Source organism: Nyctibius grandis, chromosome 8 (genome assembly GCF_013368605.1).
Source record: "Nyctibius grandis isolate bNycGra1 chromosome 8, bNycGra1.pri, whole genome shotgun sequence".
Lineage (NCBI taxonomy): Eukaryota > Metazoa > Chordata > Aves > Nyctibiiformes > Nyctibiidae > Nyctibius > Nyctibius grandis.
In genome coordinates this window covers 41,016,361-41,034,792 of record NC_090665.1, presented here as the reverse complement: position 1 = coordinate 41,034,792, position 18,432 = coordinate 41,016,361, and the positions used below count along the sequence as shown (strand labels likewise).

Genomic DNA, 18,432 nt, shown 5'->3' with positions numbered 1-18,432 from the left:
TATTCTACCAGCTCCAAAAGAAAAAAGAAGCAGTTTTTAAACCAAATTACCAAAATGTTGGCACATTTTGCGTGTCTATTATGTGTGTTCAAAGCCCGTGGAACAGGAATGGCTTTGGTAAATCAGCTACTTCAGACATATGCAACACGTTATTGCATTTTCTTGGAATTTTCTGCTCCCAGTTAGGAGAAAGACAGTCATGCATAGACTCCTCTTTCAGAAGTGCTGTCTTGGAGGGCTGGTTTAGCTGTTTTATAATACAGACTCATCCCACTTACAAAACCCCGCTCAGGTTTCTCATTAATAAATGCCAATGAACATAATACGATACCAAGGTTGTAGAAACCAACGGCAATCTAGAAACCAGGAAAAGAAAACATAGTGAATGACAATAAAGCGTGGAACATTTAGAGGACTCCTGAGCAGCTGAACTCCCAGTCATTCTCTGAACATGAAAGAGGTTTGGACTGTTTATGAAATTAAGTGTATCTTCTGGAACTGCACACTGAACTATGCTAACAGGAAGAAATCTCTTTGCTTATTAGGCTTCAAGGAGATAATCTATTGTGTGAAAGAAACAGCTACAGCCTTTGCTATGCAGGAGAGAGATTACTCCTGTTCAGGTGTATGAGTTGCTTTCAGACCTTTTTTTCACCATCTCTCTGATTCAATTTTCAGAATGGAACAGTAATGTTTTAATTAAGTTGCAGACAGGAGACCTGAAAATGACAGGATCCACCGTACTTGTAGTAGAAGGACAGCAGAGAAGGACAGGCTTCTGCCTCTATGGGCTCAAATCCAGAATGTCTTTGAGAGGATGGGAAAAAGAGCTGAAAAGCATATAATGGAGCGTTAATAGCACTCACCTATCCCATCATTTTGTGTGTGTGTCTCTGTGTGTGTATATATGTGTATGTATATATAAACACACTAATATATATAAACACGCACACACATAGATACATACACCTTCCTAGGTGTGTGCATATGTAATATTATATACATACACAAACGTAGACTAAACTTCATACAGAGGGAGAATACATACTAGAGTCTGACACTGGGAAAGGTTTTCTTCAGCATATTTACACGCCTAGTCTCGGGCAGGATGTGGTCTGTCATTGCAGAGGCCACAGCACAAGGTGAGACTTTGCAAAATGTAATACAAGCTATTAATGCTGGTTGGTCTGCAAAATTCATACCTAGTTCTTAGAAGGGAGGATGTTAGGATTGAGAGGGGATTTTCTTCAAGAACTAGATTGGTTGTTTCTGGAACGCTGAGGCAAAAGACACTGAACTGGACACAGGAGGACAAACAGACAAGGAAATATAAGACAGACTACAGTGACTACATTGGATTGGTACAATACACAGGAAAAAAAGATATGAAACATTAAAACAGTTGTGATAATTCAGCAGTTCCAGTGTGACAGCCTTAAGTAGTAGAGGCTTGTTCCTCTGACAACTGCATGTTTGAAATCACGAATCGCACAACTGAACAACGATGTTATACGTGAATACAACTGCTAACATCAAGATCAATCTTCTGCAGGAAAATCTCTATTTGCTAGACACATCACAGCACAGGTGTCGCGGCAAATAACAGTCATGGCATGACAGCTAGCAGTGCAACTGCTTTAGGCTTATTACTTTTGGAGTCCAAGACAGCTACGTGTAATGCCACCTGTGCATAAGAGAGCAGAGGAATCTAATTAGGATCCTTAATGGGACCTGAGCAACCTGATCTGACATTGAAGTTAACCCTGCTCAGAGTGAGGGTGGTTGGACCAGCGACCTCATGAAGTCCCTTCCAACCTAAATTATTCTATAATCTGTAGCATACAAAAAGATTGAATCTCATTTGCCATCTCTGGCAGGAGCAGAAGACACCTTCAGCTTCATTCATGGAAAAAAGAAAAGCTGGGCTCTGACTCTTCCATGTTTTGACACAGGACAGCTTTTGGGAGAGTCAGTGGGTCAGCCAGAGTTCCATATTACAGGAAATGTGTAAGAAATGCAGCTACTGAAATCCACTGGGTGCGTTGAAATTCTTCAAAAGAAAGTACACCATGGCAGAAACAGAGAAATACTGACACGACACAGGCCAACAACGTGATATTTTTCCTGGGAGGAAGGTGAGAGGAGAGGAAGAGGCAAAAGGGTAGTTAGTCCTGTAAGGAGCATGTTCTGATAAAAAAGTGTTACGCTTCCCTGCATTCAAATACTGATCCCTCAGAAGCTGTTTCCTCTCAGATCTAATAATCTTCTTTACCTGTTGGAAACACACTGTAATTACAAGTTCCAATGCCAGCTTCTCATTAACAAAGAAATCTGCCCTCTATTCCACGGGGTTTTGTTTTGCCTGATTAAAGATATTGTTAAAGCCTCCACAAATATTTTTTGTACCCACACGGACTCCTCATTGAATCTGGCTGTCTACACTTCCTGTCTTAGTACAACTTACTTAAGTTGTTGCCTCATCGCACCCCTGAAGTGGTTGCCTTTAAGTGGTTGGTGAAATGATTAATATTTATTTAGTAAAGCTCTTTGAAGATGATACATGACATAAATATCAGCTAACAGTATTATGCTTCCAAAAAACAATGCAGCTTTTGTAAGATTAAAAGCCCATTCGCCCATTAGATTTCTTGAAATTTGTTAAAACAAAACAACGTAACCTTCCCTTTGCAGTTTATCCCTCTTATCTCTTCACGGTTTTTAATAGTCAGTATTTCCCATCTGATTACTGCTAATCACATTGTTACACCGCTTTTACGGCCTTGGGGTTTATTACAAAGCTTCTCTATCACTCCAGATAGGCACAAAACAGTAGCAAGTAGGGAGCAATATACTTTTTCCAAAGATCAGAACCATTATTTAATGTTTTTGTAAATATTTACTTTAGAAGCAGGCTAAACGTTACTTAAGATTTGTTCTAAACTACTGTGTTTAAAGGAAAAAAAATCACAAGGACATATGGAACTCATCTGAAGGAGAAAAAAAAGTTACAATTACACAGAAGAATTAATTTCCCTTGCTGTTACCAAAGAGTTGTCTTCATAAAAGCTTGTGGCATGCTTTTGTATCTTAGGTAGAACATTGTGATACATACTATGTGGTTTGTGGTCTCATCTTCCTACTGCCTGAAGCTCTGGCTGCAGCTTCCCCAACCTGACTGTCCCACCAAATCGGTACACACCCTCATCATGCTCCCGCTGGGATTTCTGTTCCTGTTCTGCTCTTTTTTTTTTTTTTCCCCCCTTCTTCTTAGTCATCTTACCCACAAGCGGCATAAATCAAGGCGAGGCTGTGTTTTCACAGCTAGGCAGTTCTTGCAACATCAGGGCTGAGTTCAGGGAAACAGCTGGAAAACTTGCTATACCCCCCTCACACCTGCCTTTTGGCTAATGGAAGACAAGCACCGTGCCAAAGACGTTTGTTTATTCTTGCCCTGGGTGCTTTGATATGTATGCCATCGATGAGGGTAACCACCCTACCTCACAACACGGCACCCAAGACTGAATAGGGCCTCACATTGCCCAGGCACCTTCTCCAGCACATGAGACGTTGGGTCATGTCACTGGAGATGTCCTTACCAGCCTTCTGACGAGGCCCCTCTGTTCCTTCACTACTTTGGACGAGATTTGGGAAGGACGTGGAAAGAGGGTGGACCAAGTCAAAGCCACTCAGTGAGGCAAGCGCAGCCATGTCACTTTGGAACTGGCACTTGCTGAACACAAGGATGCAGCTTGGTCCAGCTGTGAACAAACACAGTAGTCCCCACGCTACGGTATCATGACAGCATCAAGCCTGTAGCTTTTAACTGATTTGTGGCAGCTTAGGGAAAAACAACAGGATACTGTATTGTGACTGGAATTAGCCCTGTTGGTATCGCATCTGCTGGGACACAAGCTGCACAACACTCCCTGCTCCAGACTTCATTTCAGGTGGGGGCTCAGGCACCTACAGAGACCGTCTAGCACCCTGCATGCTCGTGGGTGGGCTGGGAGTGAGCGCTGAGGCATGTTTGGGGGAAAGGTGGGGCTGCTCAACAGAGAGAGATGGCGTGGGCACGTGCAGCCAGGCCCTGCCCTCCCCGTCCTCGTGCCGTGTTGGCACACCGGCAATGCTGGGGTGGCAAGTTGAGTGGCACAAGTTGAAAGCCCCTGGTGTCATGTCCCCCAAGGGCAGACAGGGCAGGGAGGGCACGGGAGAGCTTGCTGCCTACGAAGCAGCGCACACCCACCTGTTGCCACACCACATCCCAGCAGCACAGGGCCAAAGGTGACACCAGGCCACCGGCACCCATGCGGCCATGACTCGGTTGTCTCACTGCACCATCCTATGCCACAGTGACAGGACACTTGTGGGCTAAAAAACATTCTGCCTCTTTCTGTCCCTCTGTGTCTTTCCCTTATCTAAACCTTATCCCTCAGGGAAGAACCAGAAAATTAAATATTTCTTTGCAGGAACTAGACACACCATGAGGAAAATCAATCCCCTGCTCCTTTGCATGATTTTTACCTGGCTGGAAGGAAGATCTGGGAGGAGAGAGAAGACGATGAGAGTCCTCACTTAGAAAGGAGTCACTGGTCCCCATGTCACAGTTAGGAGAACACTCTCCTGCCTCTGGAGGCCAGGAGCAGAGTCCATGGGACCCGCACACGGTGGTTTGAAAGCCCCTTTAGCAGCCTGCATAGCTGCATTTGTTCATCAGTAACCACAGTAAGCGGTGTCCCTCTCAGTCTTCACAGGGCAGTCGGGAAGCCACATTGATAGCCAGCTAGGCCTGAGTCTCCACCGTCCTTGGCAAAAGCCCTGCTGGCTCCACTCTGAGTTTTTCCAAAGTAAGGACCCTGCCTCATACTGGTAATTAATGTATTTTATCAAGCAAACTTTGGTAGTTTTCATTCTTCTCAATACAGTAAGGAACTTCCCAATTTGGGAAAGGGTTTGCAGTCACGGAGGTGGTGGAAAAGTTGGGATCCAGACCCGCTCTGCTGTGTATGCTGCATACAGCTGGCTGGGTGGTGGAGACACCCGGGGCCACCAACATGGCGGGGCTATGTGGTGTCCCACAGGGAGAAGGGGCTATGTCTGGCACCCCGACCCCCATCCCTGCCCCGAATGGATCCAGAGGCAGGAGTTCTGCAGGCGGAGGAGACAGGCATTGTCAGCCTGTCCTGTCCTCTGAAACCACGCAGCTTTAACAGAGGTGGGCACTCGCGGGGAGGTTCGAGCTGCAGCTGCTGGATGCCAGCGCCTGCTGCAACAACCTCTGAAGAAAGCTCCAGACCCACAGGGATCCTGGATGTGCTTCTGTCACCAAGAACCAGCTCAGGTCTGGTTGGAGCAAGGTGCTTCCTCCTGAGGCTTTTCAGTCTGAGCCGAAGCTGGATATCTCGCGGTGTGAGCAGGCCAGATGCATGTTGTGAAAACGCAGAGAGGTCTCCTTCCATCCTCCTGCGAGGCTGAGGAGGCAGGGGACCCCCCTGGGGCGGCCATCCCGGCGAGGACAGCTGAGGCGCAGGGTATGGTGTCACCAGCGCCATGCAGGGCCCACGTCCTTCACCTGCCCTTCACCCCGGCGCTCGGCGAGGCCTCGCTGCCCGTTTTCGGAGGGGCCCGGGGCAGGCGGCGCCTGTGAGGACATGTTGCCTCACGCCTTGGAGCCGAGCGGGGTCAGGGCAGCCGGCGGCGCGCTGAGGCGGGGTGCCCCAGGGCAACCCCTCAGGAGCCGGCTGCTCTCAGTTCCTTCCCGGGACAAGGCCTGTCTGTGCGATTTTGTCACAGTTTTTGAGTGCGGGAATGTCAAAACTTTTCCACTTTCTGCTGTTGGTGTTCAAGGCGCGGGAAGCGCGCGCAGGTGCCGCCGCGGCTGAGGGGCGGCGGGCGAGGCGGGAACGCCGCCTCCCCTCACCCGCGGCCGCCGCGCGACTGCGCTGGGGCGCGATCGCCCCCTGGCGGCGGCCCTGGAGGCGGGAGGCGCGGGCGGGCCGGGGCGGCTGCGCGAAACTTTCCGCCGGAGCCCGAGTTCGGCCTCCCCGGTGCGGTGTGCGCCGCCGCCCCGCGCAGCAGCGCCCGCCTTTCCCGGGGCGCCGCGGCAGCCTCCTTGGCCGCCGAATTTAAAAAAAAAAATCTTATTTTTTTTACTTTTTTATTTTCTGGCTATCCGCCCCCCCCTCGCTCGCAGCCTCCTCCCGAACCGGCGGGGCGGGAAGGGAGCTTCTCCGGTCTGCAAAATCAAAGCATGGCGGAGGCTGGCGATGAGAACCGTCCTCCCCAAAGCATCCAGCGCCTCTGACAAGCCCGGAGCCAGAGGGGGTGGGGGTGGGAAAGGGCGGGAGGGGGGAGAGCATGGGAGGGAGGGGGCGGCCAGTCCTTCCCCCTGCACTTGTCAGATGCAGATGGGACTGGCAAAGTTTGTTTGAATAAAAAAAAAAAAAAAAGGCCAAAAAAAAAAAAGGGGGAAGAGCAGGAGGAGGGGGAGGGAAAAAAAAAAAGATCCTAGAAATCCAAAAAGGCTCATCTGGGAAGGAGAGAGAGGAGAGCGAGAGGAAGCGGGATGCAACTCAACCTGACGCTGATCTGCTTCGTCTTCGGGGGGTTCCTGCCCGACGCCGCGGCCCGGCGGGAGCAGATGGACACGGGGCAGTGCGACCTGCCCCGCTCGGTGAGCCGGGCCTGGCCGGGCCGGGCCGGGGGGCGCGGCCGCTCGGGGATGCGCGGCTGACCGCGGCGCTCCGCGGGAGCCGCCGGGGCGCGGAGGTGGGGGGGGGCGCGGAGATGGGGGCGCCGAGGGGAGGGACCCCCCCCCGTGCGTGTGCGCGCGGCCCACGCGGACGCGCGTGTCTCCGCAGGTGTGGCGCTGCCCCGCGTGCCCCCGTGAGGCGCGCGGCGCGCCCGCCCGGCGCGGAGGGGCTCCTCGGCGGGTGCGGGTCCGCAGGGATGCGCGGCTGGGCTGGCCCCCCGTGGGCAGAGCGGGGGTCACCGCGGGACTCTGCCCTCCGCGGGCCCCTTCTCGCCCCTGGGCTTTGCTTGCTCCGAGCCCGGCTAGGGCTTGTGCGGGGAGATGGGGGAGAGGGACCCCCGAGGGTGGCCTTTCCCCGTGGGCTGCCTCCTGCCCTCCGCCACTGACTGATCCCCGCTGTCCTCTCCCCAGCAAGGAGAGCTCAACTCCTTCCTCTGGACCATCCGCCGTGACCCCCCCGCCTATCTCTTCGGCACCATCCACGTGCCCTACACGCGGGTGTGGGACTTCATCCCCGACAACTCCAAGGCCGCCTTCCACGCCAGCTCCAGCGTCTACTTCGAGCTGGACCTCACCGACCCCTACACCATCTCGGGGCTGGCCAGCTGCCAGATGCTGCCCCACGGGGAGAACCTGCAGGATGTGCTGCCCCGGGAGCTGTACCGCCGCCTCAAACGCCACCTGGACTACATCAAGCTGATGCTGCCCCACTGGATGACCCCGGACCAGCGGGGCAAAGGGCTCTATGCCGACTACCTCTTCAACGCCATTGCCGGCAACTGGGAGCGCAAGAGGCCTGTCTGGGTGATGCTCATGGTGAACTCCTTGACGGAGACGGACATCCGTTCCAGAGGGGTGCCGGTGCTTGATCTCTACCTTGCCCAGGAGGCCGAGAGGATGAAGAAGACGACGGGTGCGGTGGAGAGGGTGGAGGAGCAGTGTCACCCGCTGAACGGGCTCAACTTCTCCCAGGTAAGGAGGCTTCTGGGCCTCGTGGCTTATCCCAGAGGTAGGGGCCGTTCTCCTCGCGTTTCGGTCGGTTTATGGGCATGAACCCCAAGCCTGTTGCAGCAGGGTGGGTCACTCGTAGGCCTCAGCAGCCTGTGCGTTGGGCTGCTTGTTCTCCATCGCGTCCATCCGTGGTGCCTGCAAAAATCCTGCGATGCGCGCAGAGAGTTTATCATGTGTGTTATTTGTTTGAGAGGCAAATGTCCAGGGTGTGAATGTGTGTCTGCTGCCTTGCCACTTGTGAGGGAAACTTCCACACCTCCCGTCCTGTCCCGGAGCTGGGTAAAAAGTGATTTTGTTTGTTTGTTTGTTTTTAAATAAAGCTGCTCTGTGGTACTTGTCAGGAAGAGGATGAAGCATGAAAAAAGAAATTTTGACATTGTTCAAAATAGATTTAAGTATGTGCAAACTGTCAGTCACTCCATGTCAAAACAAACTGGTTCACGTTGCCCTCATGTACTGGGGGAAATTAAGTGTTCAATGTGCATGGATTTTTTTTTTGTTTTAGAACAGGTAAAGTTCAGCAAAAAGAAGAGGATGTAGATTAAGAAACAAAAGTTATTGGTGTAACTGGACTCCAGAGTTCTTTCAGTGGATTTAGCTTTAAACAACCAAATACTAAGCTATGCGATCTATTTCATTTCAGTGGATTAATCAGGAACACAGGCACAGCTATTGACTTTGCTTTGTGAAACTGTTTATACGAAATCAGATTTACTAGAAATTCAGGAAATGAATGTGTGTGGAAGAAAACAAATAATCCAGGGGGAGTTTACGATGGTGTCAGTTACTGTTATGATATTTGGTTTTTAACCTGCTTTTTGTCATTAGTTTTGGATCAGCTATTTCCAGCTTTATGTTACTGTCCTAGTTTGAGCAAAAAAAATCTTGGTGATGTGGGAATAAGGATTAAAGGACTGATCTTTGGTGTAATTAAGGTGTCCTTAGAGTGCCTTCAACCCCTTCTGCCCTGAAGTCTAGTGGGAACTGTTTTAAGGGGAAAAAGTCTGGCTTTCACTAATGTTTGGTTCGACTGATGTTTCAACTAGAAGTCTAACTCTGTGTACAGCCTTCAGAGGAGAAGATTGGTGGCATACACTTCTGGAGGGATTTTCTTGTCTATCAACAAAAACAATCAAAAGAAAGCCCCTCAGGACCTTTGCATTAATTAACATACACGCAAAAAAAGGAATTCGTTTTACCCTGTTCTTTTTCAAAGATTTAAGTGCCTATCCTCTCTGTTGAACCCCTTCTTTAAGGTGAGGTAAAAATAATTAACCATTCCAGACTTCCAATAGCATTTGGTTGTATTAGGTCAAAAATGGCAGTTAGAATCAAGCACATGAAAGCACTTGGTTAAAAATGTACCACTTGGAAGCCTTTTAAATGTGAATCATATTACTTTTTTTTTCTTTTTAGAGAGAGAGAGCGCTCTACAGATAAAGGAAAAGGGACAGAGTACAAAACTTACTGCTGTTCTTACCATAATTCCGTTTTTTGCTCATTCACTAGATTTTAAATAGAAACAAAAATTTTCCCTTCATTTTGCTACAGTAACAATCTAAAAAAGAACAGCAAAAGTATTACTGCTATTGGCAAGTAAAGGACAATCATTTATGCAAACATTTGTGCTGATTAAAAAAATACATTACATTTTAATTATTAGAAAGAACTGACATTGCTGCTAAAATAGATCAGTGTTCAGGAGGATTTTTCCTAGATTGAAGCTTTTTCTGGGAACAAGGCCACTAGAACAATGTGAGGCAAAATTAAACAAAACAAACCAGATATTTATTTTCTTGCTTCCTCTAGATTTCGTGCATCCTGACACCTGGCTAGTTGTTTAACAATAGTAATTCGTAATGTTATCACACCGTCTGGCAGTCCTACTGCTCGGTGTATTACTGTGCTAATTTAGTGGAGTGGATTACTATTGCCAGGTTTTGCCTCCCAATTCCAGGTCTTGGAGCCTTCCTTAAACAACACATAATTAAAACACACTAAAATGGAAATCAGAAATTGAGCAGCTTTTGTCTTGTAGGGTGTTTGCACAGTTTGATGAGAACATCTGTGATAAATTACAGTCCCAAATCTGCTAAGGGCATCAGCAGTTTTTACCTGTTTTCAGCATTACTGTTACGGGAATCCTGCACGTTATTTCTGCATTCAGAATTCAGGTTTTAAAGCTGTGCCTTGCTGAATCATGTCAATGCTTTTGTTTCCGCTGTCCCCAAAGTCCGGTATTTTTGCCCTTAGCAAATTAAAAAAGAAAAAAGCTTTTTTTTTTTACTTCTTCCCTTCAAAGGCAGCTTTGTGCTACTGCAAATATTTAATCTGACTACACGCACCAAATCTGTTAATCTGATACCATGAGGAGGAGGAAACCTAGGAGTGGTCCCGGTGTGGTACTTGGTTTTGATCTGCTCTGAAAGAAAGCGGATACACTTGCATTTTTGACTAGGACCGATCTTTGAAACGTTCTGTGCGTGGCTTTGAAATGTTGATTGTCTCAGCTGGATGAAAAGATTGAGGTGGCTCATATAATTGTCTGCTTCCTGGAGAGCCAGCTCTTGCAGGTAGAGCACGGCGCATTGTTTTCTACTGTAAACCCAGAAACTTCGTAGTTCGATGCTCTGCTCCCCCTGAAATATCTGCTTAGCATTCCCTGCCGCTCTCTCAACCAGCCCGACACTGCTCCCATCGCCCTGCTCTCCCGCTGACCGGCTGCTTTCCCGCATGGCTCATGGAGGGAGCATCCTCGCTCCCCCTGGGACTTGGGCAGCTGCTGGTCACACAAAGTCTGGGCCCCGGGTATTGTAGAGCTGGTGGCAAGGTGTCTGAATTGCAGCGAAAGGCTGGGTTGGGAGCCTGGCAGCGGGGGAATTCAGATCAGGTTTGGGTCAGGTTGAAATTTCACCTCTCCTTGGTATATGAAGTTTCAAGGTTTTCACCAAAGGTGGGACTGAAAGAGCCGAGAGGCACACAAAGAAGAGGAAGCAGAAAGCTTTTCTGTCTGGCAGCACAGATATTTATTTACAGAGTGGCCAGAAAAGTGCGAAATCAAGTGGGCCAGGACTGAGAAGAGCTGGTTGAGGGGCGGATGGAGTTCAGGGCCTTCTCTTGTTGGGATGCTGGTAGAGGCATTGCAGCCGGCGCCATGACAGGCCATGAGGACTTGTCCACGCGTCCTTCGAGGGCCAGCTCAGGAAAGGGGTAAGCTTTCCCTCCTCTTTGAGACCCTCAGACAAGTCTGTGGTGAAAAGCTCTCCCCAGGCTGACATATACTGGTGTTGGAGCAAGGAGGATGGTGATGGTGACTCCTGCAGCTGCTCAGGTTCATCTCCGTCTACCCTGATCACCCGGGGCTGTGGTGGGACCCTGCTCAGCACCCTCAGGCAGCATTGTGTCCCCACTAAAAGCCTGTGCCGTCAGCAAGGGGAAGGTCTTACTCCTCTACCCAAGCCGCTCTGCCCTGGGGAGGTGGATGGTAGCTCTCGTTCATGTTTGATCCTGTCTCTCAGCAGGATCCCCAGACAGAGACAGTGTTGATATCCCTTACTCCAACACTGATAGGAAATAAAATCTCTCTCCTATCCCACCCTGAGCTCGCTCTCTTCAGGGAGAATCTGCGTTCAGCCTGAGCCAGATGCCCTGAATCCTGAGGTTCGTGAGGGGAATTTTGTGTCAGGGCCGGGCTCCATCCTGGCCTGTCAGTGGGGAAGCCGTCAGGCAGGAGGGGAGCTGCCAGCATCCCCTTTTCTCTCCCTCCACCAGTCAGGGCTTACGGAGCCTTGACTCCCGACTTCTCCAGCCTGTATCATTTCCAACTGCAGGGGGAGATGTTAAATATCAAACCAGTGTTGATTGGATCAGAGACGGCCTCAAAGAAAGAAACCTTAAACTGTGCCAGATTAAACTTCACACTTCACCATTCTCCCCCTTTCATTTCTTTGCCGCCTCATTCTCTGCACAAATAAACCTCGTCTCCCTGCTTTCTACCAATGAGACAGCATTCAAGGGGCAGGAATGACTTTGTTAACAAAATCAGCCTTCATTTCCCAGGTCCTGCTGTTCCATCAAACCCTGGGACATGGCAGCTTTGATTACTCCAGTGATAGGATTAGAGGGGGAACAAGTGCTGGTTAATAAAAGGCCGATGGGTGGTCCATCACGTTTGGTCACTGACAGATCTGCAGTCTTGGAACTGGACCTTCAGTGGCAAAACAGCACGACACAGTAATATATAGACAGGGCCACGGCCTGGACTTGCTATTCCATCTCTTGTGTCCCCTTGAAAAATTAAACATTTCTGTAATCACAAAGCTGGGACTCTTGGAGCTGACAGGGACTGGTATAGCTGACTTCAAGGGAAATTTGCCTGTTTATACTAATGAAAGATCCAGGCTCATAGTTTTCCGAAATGGATTAAAGGGCTCAGTTTCAGAGCTAGTTGACTTTTGACAGTCTGTGTAGTTTATTTGAGGGAGTAGTATTGATTTATTTTATTTTTTTTTTATAGGAAAAGTGATTTTTACCTAAAATAAATTGTCCCTTTTTGCTTTTAAAAAAATTCAGGCTTCATGAAAAGGGCAAGAGTCATCAAAAATAGCTTAGTATCATCTGTTTTTATTGCTGAATATTGTTGAAAGAAATGTTGTTAAAAGGTTTGCTTATACATAGTTATACATAGTGCACATAGTTTTCATTTTGCTGGCTTTAATTAAACTATCGCCCTCCTTCACCCCCCTCCACCCTGAGGTAAAAAAATTCCCCCAGCAAAATTAAACTTGGGATAGAAATTGCTACAGCAGAAATAGAAATCCTTCCATTTAACTACCTTTGAATACTAGTGGAGCTGCTTTATGTCTTTACCAGGGGAACTGTTGAGGGTGAAACTATGCAGGTATTAAAACTACAGTAGTCACAGTAACACCTGAAAGGATCAGCAGCTGATGTTTTATAGCTGTAACTAACTGTACATGTTGCTTTTTACAGCCGGTTACTGTGTGCTTCTTCACCACAGCCCCCTTGAATGGCCCACCCCAGCATTTAATGCCTATTAAGAAAAAAGCCAGTCAGTTAATGATGGCTTGAGGGGCAGTTGGCAATTCATCTATTGTATTTATTGTGTATATAACTGCAAGAAGTGTTTGTAGAACAGGTTAGATGTGAGCCCTTCCTTTCCCTCTGTTCCTTCACACCTCCCTTGGTAAGATCCAAGCCCAAGACAGGTGTACCTGCCTCCCACGAGCAGATCGGAAGAGGATTCTGCTGGTCTGTTTGTTTGGAAAATTATGGGTGCTGCTTCTGATGGTCTTTAGGCAGGAATTGCGTCTTTATAAGGTGGGCTTTGAAAGGAGCAAATCCCCAGGAAATAGTGGCAAACAAGCCTGGCGCTCAAGGGAATCCCTGCTGTATTTGAGGCAGCTGAACGTTACCAATGTATAGCAGTCAACTAGCAGAATTGTGCCATTTTTTCCTGTGTGTGTGGCGAGAGGTGAGCTGAGGTCAGCGCATGGTCTCTTTGGCTCGGGCGGTGCCTGGTCCCGGCGGCAGGGAGCCGCGGTACCACTGCAGCGTGAGAGGCACAGGGAGCAGCGGGGCACCCACTTCGCTCCCCGGAGATTCACTCCCAGACCTCTGCTTTGCGGAAGGGGATCAGAAGAGGGACAGATGACCCAAATTCATCCCCGTACTTAGGCACTAATCCTGCTTTCAAATCCCTGTGGGATCTCCCCTGGAGCTGTTTGCCACCTTCGAGCTGCTCACCCAGTAAGTGCAAAATACCCCCCGCTTCAGTAAATGGTATCTCTGCAGTGATGATTTTTCTCTGTTTGTTGTGTGCTGTCAGTTTCTGATGCTGTTGAAACAGCAGTCGGGATCCTGCCCCGGGCCCAGAGTGCTTTGCTTATAAACAGAACGAACCATTGACCTTAAAAACCTCAACTCCAAGTATAGTGCAACCTACAGTCCTCAGAAAGTCTTTAACAGCCTCCCCTCAGCTCCCTAGTGAGTAGCAATCCACATTATAAAGCCAGCCCACATCATTCAGGCTAGTCAGAGGTTCCTGTATTGAAAAGGCCAGAAATGATCTAAAGCAAGGGCACTCATTCACCTTGCACTCCCGCGGAGACGGAGATTGGCGGCAGGGTTCCTGGCAAAGCATGTTTGGGAACTTCAGAGGGACGTACTGTAAAATAACAGGTTTCCCCTGTGCTAGGCCTTACACTGCAAACCCTTATTAATCTCTTCACTGTCATTAGGAGTTGATGAGACAGGTAAAAGGCAGGAGAAATCACAGAGTTACTGCTTGAGCCACATGAAACTGGTGTGATTTCTTTCATCTTTCGGTCCTATTAGAGGGGTTCCCTGCATGCTTGGATGAGGGACTGTAAAGTGACTTCCCCAGAGCACCATGTTTAGGATAGCACAAAAATGGAGATTTTCAGCAATGATCTGTGTTTCGGGAGCTTCATTTTTTTAACTTTCAAGAGTCAGCATTAGAAGAGCGCTGTTTTGCAGGGAAACATATCTGCTTCATGTCCACATGTTTTCCCAAATCTCTCTTTCAAGCTGACAAGCAATTCAGATCCTAAATGCTACTAGACTTAAAATCCACAGAAAGCAATTGTGGGTTGATCACAAAACTTCAATATCTTTCTGAACCTCTCAAATTATTTATAGGTTGCAGTCACTAAGACATTTTGCTGAACACTGTAACAATTTGTGAACCTAATATTGTTTCTATAACCCATAAAGCATTATGGTTTCCAGCTCGCTTGAGACACCAGAAATTAAACTGGTGCCTGCCAGAGCTTAAAACTGTAGATATCAGTGTTTGAACTTAATACCTCAGTTCTTAGACTGGAATTGGAACAAGGCTATGCTCTCTGCAGAATGGGAACAGACATGCAACTAATATGCATGACTGTATGTATCCATCACAACAGCCAGTAATTATGGCATCTTATTCATCTCCATGGATTTGCTTTTTCTGGTGTTCAGGAGAAAAATGTAGCTGCCTTGTGTTATTGTTTATTGGATCTAGTTGTCATTTAAATGCACAGACAATTAAAAGTGACATGGTTAATACCTGTGTCAGAAGCTCAAGCAGGAATTAGCACAGGTGACTGCTTTTATCACTAGTTATTCCAACAGCAGTCCTTACCATTTGGGTTTCCAGTTTTTAGAGCTTCTACTGCAAGTCCTTTAAGGACTTCTAGGAAAATATAAATGAAAGTTGCTAAAAACTGTAGATTAAAACCATGTGTTCAGGCATTTTGGGTTGGATGTTGTATGACTTGAGGAGGCTCATTAGCAAAAGTATTTTTAGTTTGAATGAGATCAAAGACCTTAGATTTTCCACTCTGAGGGTCATTTAATATAGGCCTAGATACCCCATTTCTCATCGTACGTAGACTCCCATAGGCCAGTTATGCCTGAAGAAATCATCATCCCTGAAATATTGCAATTAGATTTATTATCAGTGGACCACTGCTGAGCACCTCTGTCCAGGCACTGCAACAACACTGAGGGCTGAAGAGTCTTGCAGATGTCAAAAGGGATGTTTTATTACTGACTTCTTCAAAATCAGGATTGCAGCCCATGCCAGTGAGTAGAGGTGTTAGACGTGAAAGACCATTGGTGTGAATCAACTCCTGTATGTTGTACTCATTCCAGAGCGTCCCTTGAAGCCAGGGATAACACTGAACCATTCCCAGAAACTCCTATTGGCAAACAGAGAAAGGATTGTAAAAAAAGAAAAAGAAAGTGTTCTGATTTTTCTTTTCCTAGGCTCAATTAACGTGGAAGTTACGAAACCTTTCAAATGAATTCCATTCCAGAGGTTCTTCATGCTTGGGTATCCCTGCAAAATCACAGAGTTCATTGAGATGGGCATGGAGAAAAGCTAGCAATTCAATCATAGCCAACGTGTTAGCTGTAACAACACAATTAAGGGAATAACACTAAATGCTTCACGTTTTCCCCGGATGGCATCACACTTGCTTCTTCTACCCTAACTCTTGTATTGGGGTACCTGTTGGGAGCCACAGATATGCCCAATACATAAAACAGAGAAGCAGCTGCCTTCATAGTGCAAAGCGATATTCATCAGGCTCCCTTTGTGAGCCAAAGAATGAGAAAAAGGAAACAGAAATCTTCAAGTTATTTTCAAACCTCTTTCCATTTTAATAAAAGTCAACTTATGAGGAACACAGGGAAAATATTTCTTTAAAGTAGGAGATTCTATGTCTTGAAGTATCCCCTCAATATTTTAGAGACTGTATTAAATCCAAGGTCTCCATTAGGCTCCCTCACTTTTGTTAACAATCACAATGAAGAATGATTATTCTCTGTACACTTTCTGCCACCGCACAAATTTTGCTTTCCTTTGATTTCTTGCAGGCTTTTCCTATTACAGGTGACAGCATAATAGTGATGGTGAGTATTTATTTAAATGTGAGACAAAATGCTCACAGTGTAGGAGTTTGCAAAGTCAGCAGACGGGCAGAGGGCAAAAGGGTGATTTGAGAAACATGCCCAAATTTTGAAGGTCTTTGTATTTCTGGCATGTGATTTACAATTGTAGAAATGATCATCAAGATTAATGTTATTCCAGCAGTGAAGTGTCATGGGACATGTCCCAGTGTGTGCCATTGGTTCTAAAGCACTGGTAAAATCATCATAGCACTATTAATTCCAAAAGAGCTAAGCCTTACACCATGTGAAGAGCTGGTCCCGACATACTGGGAGCCAGCTGGGATGCTGACTTGTAGTTTGCGTTCAAGCTCAGGTAATTCTTTATTTTTGGGATATCACAGGAGCAAGAGAGGCACGTATGCTAGAGTCTCAAAATTATTGTTTTTGTAAGAGTTAACTATAGAGAAAGACCTTCTTTTTCACAATTAATTTCTTTTCTGATTAATACAGGAAAAAGCTATAAAGAACATTCTCAAAAAAGCTCATTATTTGCTTGGTGAAGGAAGTAACTCACTAAGACATAGAATCGAACTCAAGTTTCTAGTCCCAAGTTATGGCCAAACCAATTCTAATATGGCATGGCCTTAAAACAACTGGGATGCTCTATTGGTAGACAGCTGCAAGCAAACTAAGTTCAGTTCCCTCAGCATTTCTCTTTTCCATTTGCAGAACACCAGGGAGATATTTCATTGCTTAAGGGTGTGAGCGTCAGGCCATGAGATCAGGTTATACCATCCTGAAATAATCTGGGTCTTTTGGTGGTGAGATGAAGTTCAGAGCGTCAAGGCAGCAGGCGTTCGCAGGCATGAAACGGTGTTCGACTTTATGGATTGGCTTGTCGCTGTATGCAGACTTGCACTGACTAACTTTTTACCCAGCTAATTGTGTGAGGCCGGGGAGGATTTTCTTTATTAACTCGAGTGGCTTGGCTGTGAAATGAGACATGCTGTACAGTATATAATTCAAGCTCACTTTCAAAGGCATTTTTGTTGAAGCTGGGTATCCAGAGAGACCTGAGCCTTTAACATGTATGCATCTGAAACACGCTGTAGAAACTTAATAATTTAAGGTCAGCATTTACACTGGTTCATGTTCCAGTAATGGAATAGTGCTTGCTTTAAAAAAATACTCTATTTATATCTTAGTGTATAAAGGTGTGTTTTTTCTGAGAAAGAAACTGACTGCTTTGAGCTCTTGCTGTGTGTTAACTATGAGTGGATAAGCTTGTAAGGGACGTACCGTGTAGAGACTTCAGAGAATTGTGGCTCTGAAGTTGAAAGAAAGCATAGTTGGGTGCACTTGGTGTACATTTTCAAACCTGCAAGTATTAGCTACTGTTGTAGTAGTACCCTTTTGTGTCTTGGGAAGTACAAAGAGCTATAATCTCCCCAAATGTGTCATATTTTGGCATATTTTGGATAGATTTTGTCATTACAAACAAAGAGATCCCAGTGGAAGATATCCCTAGGAATGCAAAACATAATCACCAAAACCCACACAAGATCCCTTATCAAGCTTTCTCTAAAGCTGTTGTAGATTCATTTGAATTACATTGGAAAGATTTATCTCTTATTAATGGAGCACTCTTCATTTTTTAAAATTGAGTTGTTGTGCAACACATCAAGTAACAATGTCATAACACATCGTAAATCAGTTTGTTCACAGAAGGATTCTAGATGAGTTACTCTAACATCCTGGACACAGTTCATGAGCAGTTAATTTTAGCAGTTCTCTTTGATATATATCAGTTAAGGCAAAGCAACTCTAGCCATTACGGAGTAGAGTCAAAACTGGTTAACGGCAAAGCAAGTACAGACAAAGATTGTTCAGAGATAAAGCCTTTGGCAGATCATTCAAGGGATCTTTGCTTTATATAGAACAATTGCAGCTCTAATACCAGCACTGCAGACACTCTGTGACAAAGAGAACACACACACACACCAAACCACAGAAGAAAACCACACACACCACTTGATACTTGTATCTAACAAGAAAGTCAAGCTAAAGCTCACCAGCCCTGATGTAGTTACCAAAGAACGCCATGACAGGCAATGAGATGGGAAGAAATACCCCTAAAAAGGCATTCAGGAATTATACCCATTGTTAGTGGGAGAAACTGAGAATGTTTGATTTGAAACACAAAGTCATCCGGCAGCCTGCCAGATACCATTTATCTCAAGGTCATGCAACAT

The 18,432-nt window shown here is 46.6% G+C and overlaps 1 protein-coding gene across 1 annotated transcript in view; it reads left to right on the top strand.

Annotated features, from left to right (window-relative positions):
• The first annotated feature begins 6,565 nt into the window (after window positions 1-6,565).
• The window catches only part of TRABD2B (TraB domain containing 2B), a 298,824-nt gene continuing 286,957 nt past the window's right edge, over window positions 6,566-18,432 (top strand). The window contains exons 1-2 of the mRNA XM_068406852.1: window positions 6,566-6,673; window positions 7,163-7,723. Of these exons, the coding sequence (XP_068262953.1) occupies window positions 6,566-6,673; window positions 7,163-7,723 (669 nt within the window). The remainder of the gene's footprint in view (window positions 6,674-7,162; window positions 7,724-18,432) is intronic.